General features: G+C 36.0%; 1 protein-coding gene across 1 annotated transcript in view; it reads left to right on the top strand.

Moving 5' to 3' along the window:
• Nucleotides 1–9,920, top strand: part of LOC127546568 (serine/threonine-protein phosphatase 4 regulatory subunit 1-like) — a 68,181-nt gene that overhangs the window by 314 nt on the left and 57,947 nt on the right. The window contains exon 2 of the mRNA XM_051973604.1: nucleotides 131–471. Within this exon, the coding sequence (XP_051829564.1) occupies nucleotides 131–471 (341 nt within the window). The remainder of the gene's footprint in view (nucleotides 1–130; nucleotides 472–9,920) is intronic.

Here is a 9,920-nt window from a genome sequence, read left to right as displayed (position 1 = left end):
GGGTCGGGAGGAGCTGTCCGCTCCTCCCCTACACCCGGCTCGCCCAGTGGGTCTCCCTCCCTCTCCCCCCGCCCCCGGCTCCCTGCTTCCTTCAGGCCCATTTCAAGATGGCGGGTGAGTGGAGCTGAAGCTCCTTTGGCAGCAGCTGTTGCTACCTATTCCTCCTCCTCCTCGTCCTCGGCTTCCTCCTCTTCTTCGCTTCCTCCTTCTTCTCCCTGTCCGCCTCTTCTTCGTCCTCCTCTTCCACCCTTCTCCTCCAACCTCCGCTCGGTTCGGACGGGCGAGGCTCCTGCCGCAGCCCGGCCGTCTCGGAGCCCGGCCATCCCGGAGTCCGGAGTCCCCGGGTTCCCCTGTCTGCCCTTTCCCCAGCCCTGCTCCCGGTGCTCCCAGCACCGCTGGTGATCTCTTATCTCTCTTGGTTTTCAGAGATCCCCTTGTATTTTGTGGACTTGCAGGATGACTTAGATGATTGTAAGTAACAGTTCTGGCTTCCTCCCCTCCCTCGTCCTCCTCTTCATCCCCGGGCCCTCGAAGGGCCCCTCCCTCCCCGCTGCCTTCCCTGCAGTTTTTGGGGTGTGATTGAGACGAACGGGGGGGATACTTCTTCCCCCTCGTTCTTCTCTCCCCTCTTCTCCATTTGGATTGTGATGCTGACAGTTTCTTGGTTTATGGAAGTGACGAGCTTCTCACTTCTATCGGGGTCCTGTTTGGACTTGGAGGTTTGGGGGAGGGGCGTGCATTGGGAGAGGAGGGGAGTCTCTTCACGACCATTTTGGGGAATGTATACAATTCTTCCTCTTGAAGATTTCTCTCCTGCATTCTCCCAAAGGGGAAATTGGTCGATGATGAGGGGATGCTTGTGTCCCCTTGCCCGCCTTGTGTTCCCTTGTCCAGCTCCGGGGTGGGACGTGTATCTTCGAGCAGACATCCAGATAGTCTTAACTCAGTTAATAAACTGAAGGAAGGGGAGTGGTTGGGAGAGAGAGTGGGGAGTCTTCAATTTCTTGGAGAATTCCTTGTTTGTTCTGCAAAGAAGGTGGTTTGAATTGCTTTGTGTTTTTCCGGGAGGACCTTTGAAAGAGTTTTAGAATCAATAATGTATGAGTATGGCTGAATGAAGAGTTTCAATATTGGCAAAGTAATTAGTGATTTATAAAATAGCTTTTTAGAGAAAGCTTGTGGAATTAGTGTTGGTTTTTACAGTCGGAGGTTCAAATCATGCCTTGGTCACTGATTTCTCTCTAGAAAATCATCCTAGGCAAGTCACTTTTCTTCCCTAAGACTGGATTTCTTCCATCTATAAAGTGATGGGGTTGGATTAAATGGCTCTTAAGAACTCTTCTTTAGATACATAATCCAATGCTTTGGATTGTTTCTGATTTCTTCGTACTTGCTACTTATGGATCTAGTGCAATCATTTTAAAGGCAGATATTGTATTAGAATCTTTGTTGGGAAAATTTTCACACGTGTTTTATAGTAATTGTAGCTATTTCATTCCATGAAAAAATGGACAGGTGAGAAAAACATTAAATGTCATTCTCATTGTTAAAAATTGTTTTCTTTAACAAATACATATATTATCTTCTCTGATAGTGCTTTGTATATCTTTAAAGACCATATTATAGATTCTATTTTTGGGGGTATGCATGGAATGGAGAGTAGGAGTAACTTTGCAAGAGTATTTTTTAAAAAACAGTTTTTGTTGATATTCCTCATTGTTCTCTTTCAAAACATTTTTATCCCTTATTAATGGTAGATACTAAGTATCTGAAATTTAAAAACCAATGCTGGTTAAGAAGGCAAATAAAGAAACTTATAAAATAGGACAAACTACATTAACTTGAATCCAAGATATATTTATGAGGAAGTGGGATAATTTTGTTTACTCACTATCTAGTTATATTTAGTTTTTATATTTATTATTTTATTATATTGTATTTATATTTTTTTATATTTAGTTTTTATATTTATTTTATATGCTTTTTAACATATTTTTAATTAGTTGGGTGCAGTGATATGCCTTTTGACTTAAACTCAGAGCATTTAATAGTGCTCACTAAATATTTGTTGTATTTGAGATTGCATTTTCTATTACTCAACTAAATTTGACTGTTTTTTGTAGCATGAAGTATGAAGACTTGCTTTTTAAGGCAAACATATTACAGAAGTGTATTTTACATTAATATATAAAACAATCTTATAGAGAGAGCTCTATATCTAGCACCATGCTTGGTTTTATATAGGTGGGAGCTTCCATCCTGGAAGCTTCTAAATTCTAAAGACATCCTTTTCAAGATAAAGATGTTTTTGTAATTGGTAGACTAGAACCCTGTACTATGGTCATAAAAAGATGCCTTCTGAAAGGTTTTGTGTGAAGACTCAGAATTTAAGTTTGTTTGCAAGATGTTTTGTACATGTACAAGTTTTACTTGCACAAATAAGTGACATTTTTGTATACTTATGTATAAAAATTAAATCTTAGTTTCAAATCCTAACATTTGCAAACTTATGTGAAGATGTCACTTAGTTTTAAATGATTCATGGTGTGACTCTAATATTGTTGGAGATAACTTATTATGAAGTTTATAATTTATATTATATGAGTGGAGCTATCAATTGCAATATTGTTAAGTATGAAAAATGATTGTGCCTACTGTAATAATATCCAGAATCAGGGCACAGATTTAAAATTAGTATTAGACAGTGCAATAGTATATGAAATTATAAAACCATAGAATTTTGGGAGAAGATTCATTCTCAAATAAAATGGACTTTGTGAATAAAACATTTTTTTTTAATTGTTCAGTTTGCTCCCAAGTTGGCACTAAGTTGTCAGAAGTTAAAAGTAAATGATGGATATGGTTTCAGAAAAATCTAGGAAGAGTTATATAAATTGAACTATAGCAAAATGAACAGGATCAGAACAATTTACAAAATAAGCAGAATCACAAAAATAAAACAATTATGAAAGACTTAGTAACTGATCATCACAATGACCCAGGACAGTTCCAGATAGAAACATGTACTCAGAGTGCAGTTATTTCCCTTTTTCTCTTACTTTTTTCCCTACTTCCCACCCCCTTCCAATGTAGACATTTGTTTTAGATAACTTCCTATTTGCAGTTGATTTTCTATTTCTTGCCTTCTCAAAGCATGAAGGGAGAGAATTTGGAACTGAAAATAAAATAAAATTGAATTTAGATAACAAGAAAAAAGCTTTAAGAAACAGATTTGTTAAATCTGTGTTGAATTTCCATTACATGACCTTTTACAAATGAAGAAAAAGTCTTCTCTGAACTTGTGTTTTAGACATTCCAGGTGGTTTTTCATTCCATTATTCAACAGAGTACCTGCTATGTGTGGAAAAACTATAATTGATGATACAATGTAATAGCAAACATCTGAAGACATATGCACAAATAAATGATACAGTGGAAGATATATTAAAGTATACCAAAGAAATCTAAGCAAAGTGCTCTGAGAAATGTGGTAAGAAAAATTATTTTCAGTTAGAGCTGAAAAGAAAGTATTTATAGAGAGAGCAGTATTAGGGAAAGAACTGAAACACCTAGAAATGGAGTATAGATGTTAGAGTTCCTTAGTCTAACATGCTTGGGGCCTGGAAGGGAATAAACAAGAATGACCAGTGGGTGTTTTCAAAAATTCAATTGTCATCTACCTTGTTATATTGTCAATGCTTTGGTGTCCTTCATACTTAAGTGCTTCCCACACATGAAACTTCCCAACACAGATGTGTTTGGAAAGCTGTTCAGGTAATGAGATATCCAAGACTTTTCAGTTCTGTCATGCAGTAGTCTAACCATACTCTCCTTTCTTTTCAAGAGAAATAGTTCTGTAGTCACAAGTATAAGGGCAAGGTCAGTTTTGCTAGTCCAAAAGCTTTGATTCTCTTAGTTTATATACATACACACACACACACACACACACACACACACACACACACACACAAGCTGTCTCAGAAAAAGATTAAGTCTGTACCTTTTTAGAACTATAGTCATCTCTGTGTTCCCTCTCCAACAATTCAACTTACTTTCTCTGATTCTAGTTATAATGGTCTGAGCAAAGAAGCAAACTAGATTGAGAATGGGGGAAAGACCAAGTATTACATTTTGACTGGAACATTGAGTACGTAAAAGGGAGTAATATAACAGAAAACTGAAGAGAAAGTTTGGGGTCAGATTATGGAAGACCTTGAATCAAGATTAGAATATTTTGTTTAATATTCTGTGATAAACTAATTAGAGTTTTTGAGAAATGTGATCAAAGTATTGCCTTATGAAGACTTATGAAGAAGATCATTAATCCCAAAGACTTTGAATAGCAAAGAGATTGGAGAAAGGAAAAACAAGACAATTACTATAGTTTATGAATGAAGAAGTGAGAGTAATTGTAGTGATTTTGGAAAGGAGATTACCTATAGAAATATGTTGCAGATATAAAATCAATTGTACTTGACAAATGATTAGATGTAGGTAGGGCATAAAACATACCTTGTGGTTATGAGCATGGTGAACTGGAATGGTAGTGGTGATATCAGAAATAGAAGATTTGGGGAAAGGGGAGACATTATAAGTTGATTGAATCTGAGATGTCAGCAGCACTTTCAATAGGTCTTCTTGTCATAATCTTCTACATCCAAGCTGTCTTGTACTCAACTGTCAAAGTGATCTTTCTATATATAGCTCAGGGTTGACCATGTCACTTCCACAATTCCCTAAATAAACTTTACTGGCACCTTATTACTTTCAGGATCAATTATAAAAGCCCTTCATAACCTGTCCCTTCCCTATTTTTCCGTTCTTCTTACATATTACATCCCCCCACAAATTTTTCAGTCCAGTAACATTGGACTTTGTACTGTTCTTCATACAAGACGCTGTCTTCCAACTCTGAGCAGTTGCATTGGCTGCATCCCTGGGCTCTCTTCATTTGTGCTTTTATACCAGGGCCTCTTAAACTTTTTCTGCTTATGACCCTTTTTCTCCTGAGAAATTTTTTCTTGACCCCAGGGATATAAGTATATAAATTAGAGTATGCAAATCAAACATTTGCTGATCAAATAAAATTTTTTGCAAACCCTTCCCCTCCCTCTCCTCCCCCCATTCAGGTATGAGACCCACAGTTTAAGATGATTTTGTTTTATACTATTTTATTTGGTGATCTTATCAGCTCCCAAGAATTCATCCAACCCAAACTCTACTGAACTCTAGGCTTTTATCTCCAACTTCCTAACAGATAACTGGACCTGGTTATATAGAAGACATTGTAAATTCAACATATGCAAAATTGAACTCATTATCTTTCAACCAACTCTTCTCAAACTTCCCATATACACTTGAAGGCATCTCCATCCTTCTAGTCTCCAGGGCTTACCACCTAGGTGTTGACTCCTCTTGCTTGCCCCTCTTCTATTGTCAAGGCCTGTTGATTTCTCCTTTACAATGTTTCTCAAATGTAGTCTTCCTCCCCCCCTTCCCCCAATACTGTCATTACCCTGGTGCATGCCTGCATCTCCTCCACCTGGACTATTTCAATAGCCTTCTGGTTTTGTCTGCCTGTGACATCTCTCCCTATTCAGTTTATGTCTCTTCAGCCACGAAATGATATTCCTGAAGTCCAGGTTCAACCATATCATTCCCTTATTCAACCATCTTCACTGGCTATCAAGCATCTCCAGAATCAGTTACATTCTCTGGCATTCAAAACCCTTCATAATCCAAATTCCCTTGCTTAATCCAAAGGTATTAGTCTCTTTGCTGTTCTTTGAGCAAGTTCCTTCTCTCTGGGTATTTTTTCCCACTCACTCTTGGCCTGGAATGCTCTTTCCTCACTTCTAACTCCTGGCTTCCTTCAAGTCTCATCTTCTATAGGAAGCCTTTCCAAATCCCTCTTAATTCTAATTCCTTCCCTCTTTTGATTATTTCCTATTTCTCCTGTAATCTTATTTATACATATTTGTTTAAATGTTTCTCATTAGACTGTGCGAGGGCTGTCTTTTACCTTTCTTTGTATCCCAGTGCTTAGCACAACGCCTGGTGCATAGTAGTAGGTTAATGTTTACTGACTGATTTGCCAGCAATTAGGATCCTGAAGCTCTGTGGAGGAATTGAAAGTTGAGATGAAGAAAAGTGCATTCTTCATAGATAGGACAGTTGAAGCCATAGAAAGGGGTGAGATCGTGGGGAAAGGAAGAGTGAGACATAGAATATAGAGTGTAGAAAGAAAAGAGGGTAAAAGAACGAATTTATGATGTAATGGTGGAAAGAGAATTGAATTTTGTAGTGAATGAAATCTGAAATAACTGAAAAAATAAAGGTTCAAGTTTCTCAGAATATCAGTGTATGTATGTCCTGCCAATTGCAAAACAAATCAGGTACCCAGCCTCCTTTGCTTGGCAGTGGATCTTTCATACAAAGGGAGTCAGATTTTTATTTGGTAAAAGAAAACAATTAGGAGGCTTTAAACCAAGATTCAAAATTAAGTAATCTGATTTCTAATTGGAGGAAAGATTAGGGGCTTTTGCATTTGGGAGAGGGAATGAATGCATTTCAAGAATTGGAAGGGGAGAATAAGCAGGTGCAATTCCCAAAATCAGAAAAAGAGGTGCCTCATTCTCCCTGAAGGGTCTATATATTCATTCAAAGGAACAAGGAAACTGTAACATTGACTGGTACAGGACTAGTTTTCAGATAAGACATTTGGTTTGTTTGAAATGTATGAATGTGAGAAAAGTCCTTAAATCAATCTTTGGATCTGACTGGGTTTCTGGTTAGCATAATTTAGTGAAGAGTCTCTAAGAAACAGATCAAGATAGTCCAGCTTTTCTGCCACATAGAGGTATATTCCAAAAATTCAGTGATTTTCTCACAATTCCCTTAATTGAATACAGATTTCTCACAAAACAGAAACTGGACTAGATCCATCATTGAATCCAAAGGGAACTAAGTTAAATTCAGAATTGAGTAACAAGATGAAGTCAGAGTGATTTACTCAATTCCCACAATTTGTAGTCAGAGGACCCAAATTTAAATCTACACACTGTTATGTATTATCTATATAAACATGAGCAAGCTCTTATCTCTCTTGGACCTATTTTTCTTTTTTTGTAAAATAAATGTTAAATTGGTTTGGTAGTATTCTCAAATAGAAATGGATCTTCACTGGCCACATAAGAATTTAGAAAATCACAAATTAACATTATTTATGTTGCATTGTATATATTTTAAAATTTTTTAAAATATTTCCCAATTACATTTTATAGACTTTTTTTTTCTTTTTTGCTGAGGCAATTGGGGTTAAGTGACTTGCCCAGGGTCACACAGCTAGGAAGTGTTACGCATCTGAGAGAAAATTTGAACTCAGGTCCTTTTGATTTCAGGGCTAGTGCTCTATCTACTGCACTACCTAGCTGCCCCTCCCAATTACATTTTAATATAGTTCAGGCTGCACTAAAGAGTTTTGTGGGCACATAGTCTTCAAATTTGATACCTCTAAATTAAGTAACTTTATTTTAAAAGTTTTTTCAGCTGTAAATTTTGTGATTCATTTTTATTATATTTAGGAGCTTGAACTGAACTATTAACCAAGAACAATATTGAACTATGCTAATTTAAACCCTGAGTTGAGGCCTCATTTTTTTCCCCTGAAAGTTAAATCAAATAAGTTTTTTTTTTTTTAATTTAAATCCACTTAGCAAAGCAGAGTGAATAAAAACAGAGCCTACCTATTTTTTAAATCTATTCAACTAGAATAAATGAAAGACATAAAAATGGTAGATAAGTCTAATGTTCCATTTGTTTAAAATTCTTGCATGTTCTGATCAAATGAAGCATCTGGGATTAAGATAAGTTTAGTAAGAGTCTTGAGTTGTTTTATACCCCAACTTTGATTTAGTGACAACTCTGGGCTAAATAATGAATCTTTCCTCATTTACTTTTTTCCTTCCCTCTCCCTTACCCCCAACAGAGGCAAACCATCTTCTATTAGAATGAAGATATCAATGACCAAAGCATTATAAGAAGTCAAATTTTCCATTTTCTTCCTTTTACTTTTTTTGCACTATATAATTTAATTTCAAGAGGAAACCAGATATCAACAATATTATGAAATTTTCCATTTGTTTAAAAGTAGCATTAAATGGACTCTTTTCATCACAGATAAAGATTTTTTTAAGAAAAGTGCTACGAATAGAAATCTTTATTCAGAATGGCCTAACTCACCTGAGAAAAAAGTGTAAATTGTTGCATATGGTGCCAATTTCTTATTCTTCATAGGAAAGTTTCTGTTTGGTCATTTAAGGAGTTTCTGTTCCATAATTGAAAAATTTTAGTGATTTTGTCAAGATTGTCAGTCATTAGGTTAATTTTGTTCATTATGTTTTTGATGTGAGCTAAAATGAAAATCTTCATTTAAATATTTCCCAATTACATTTTGTAGACAATACAGCATTCCTTATTATAGGATTGTTTCAAAAATTAAAAAAAAAAGTAGGAAAACAATAAAAATAGCTGCTATTTTACTTAGCAACACTTAATTTATAAAACTCTTATATGTTGTCTTTAATGGAGAGGTATTAAGATATTCAGAGTGATGTTGTTTAACTTATTAGTGACTGGGTAATCTCCTTATATATACCTAGGTGGTACTTCAGTACTTTGGCCGACCTAATGAGAAAACAGAACTCATTGGAAAAGATTCTGATGTTAGGAACGATTGAAGGCAAAAAGAAAAGGGAACAGCAAAGGCTTGGATGGTTAATGTCATGGAAAACAACAAACATGAACCTGAACTGACTTCCAGAGATAGCAGAAAAAGGAATGGCTTGGAGTGTTAGGGTCTGTAGGGTCACAAAGAATCTGACACAACTGAACAATAACAAAAGTCTCCCGATAGTCCTTGTTTCTTTCCCTCCACTTCCCACCTTCCTGACAGCATATAGATAGGGATCATATCATCTTTGAAACTACTTAAACCCTCCAAGTTCTTAGCTCTCAAGTAACTTGAGTCTGTTTCCTGTTCACCAGTGAGTTATAAATAATCTCAAGCTTTGGATTCTAAAATGTCTAAAGCCACACATCGATAAAGTTGAATAGTGTGGAAATTTCTGTTGCTGCTCATGGATTGAGTTGGCATAAATAGCCATAGCCATGCACTGAGATAGTAATAGCCATCTGTAGTAAGAATTGTAACATGAAAATACCATATGTCATGCTGTTTATGTTATTCACATCAGAGATTAGTTTAATTTTTTTTTTTAAAGAAATATTTTTAGAATTGTTGTGTAGAACAGCATGGAGAATAAGAACCAGACTAGTGATACTTGTTTTAATTTAGAAAGCATTTATTGATCACCTGCTACTCGTACAGGAAATATAAAGACAAAAACAGAATAATGCCTGCAATTAAGTTGGTCACATTCTACTGGGAGTTGGGAGGACCAGCTCATAAACTGATAATACATACATTTTTACATGTGTGTGTGCACACATGCATGTGTAACTGGAAACTGCACAAAGACATGGGTAGGGGTGGTAATTATAGTCATAACCTATTATGACTGTTGACTAAGAAGATTAGAACTTAATTCATTTATCATTAGAACTAGAAGATTAAAGGTCATTTAGTCTAAAATTATTTTACATACTGTGAGAGACAAGAATGTTGTTGAAGAAAGAACATTGACTTTGTAGCCTCAGAAGACTTGGGTTAGGGTCTGCCTTTTTATTTCCTGTAGTACATGAAAAAGTCAGTTTTGCTCTCTGAACATCAGTTTTTTCATCTGATGGGCATTGTTCTAAACAATACTTTGCATATGAATAGAGCATGCTGCTATGTATATGTAGTTACCAATACAATCTAGTTATCAGTAAAAAGTCTTCAGTGGTTTTGTGCCTTTTGA

This window comes from Antechinus flavipes, chromosome 2, assembly GCF_016432865.1.
Source record: "Antechinus flavipes isolate AdamAnt ecotype Samford, QLD, Australia chromosome 2, AdamAnt_v2, whole genome shotgun sequence".
Taxonomy (NCBI): domain Eukaryota; kingdom Metazoa; phylum Chordata; class Mammalia; order Dasyuromorphia; family Dasyuridae; genus Antechinus; species Antechinus flavipes.
The sequence above is the reverse complement of the archived record's forward strand: the minus strand, read 5'-3'. Positions and strand labels throughout refer to the sequence as shown.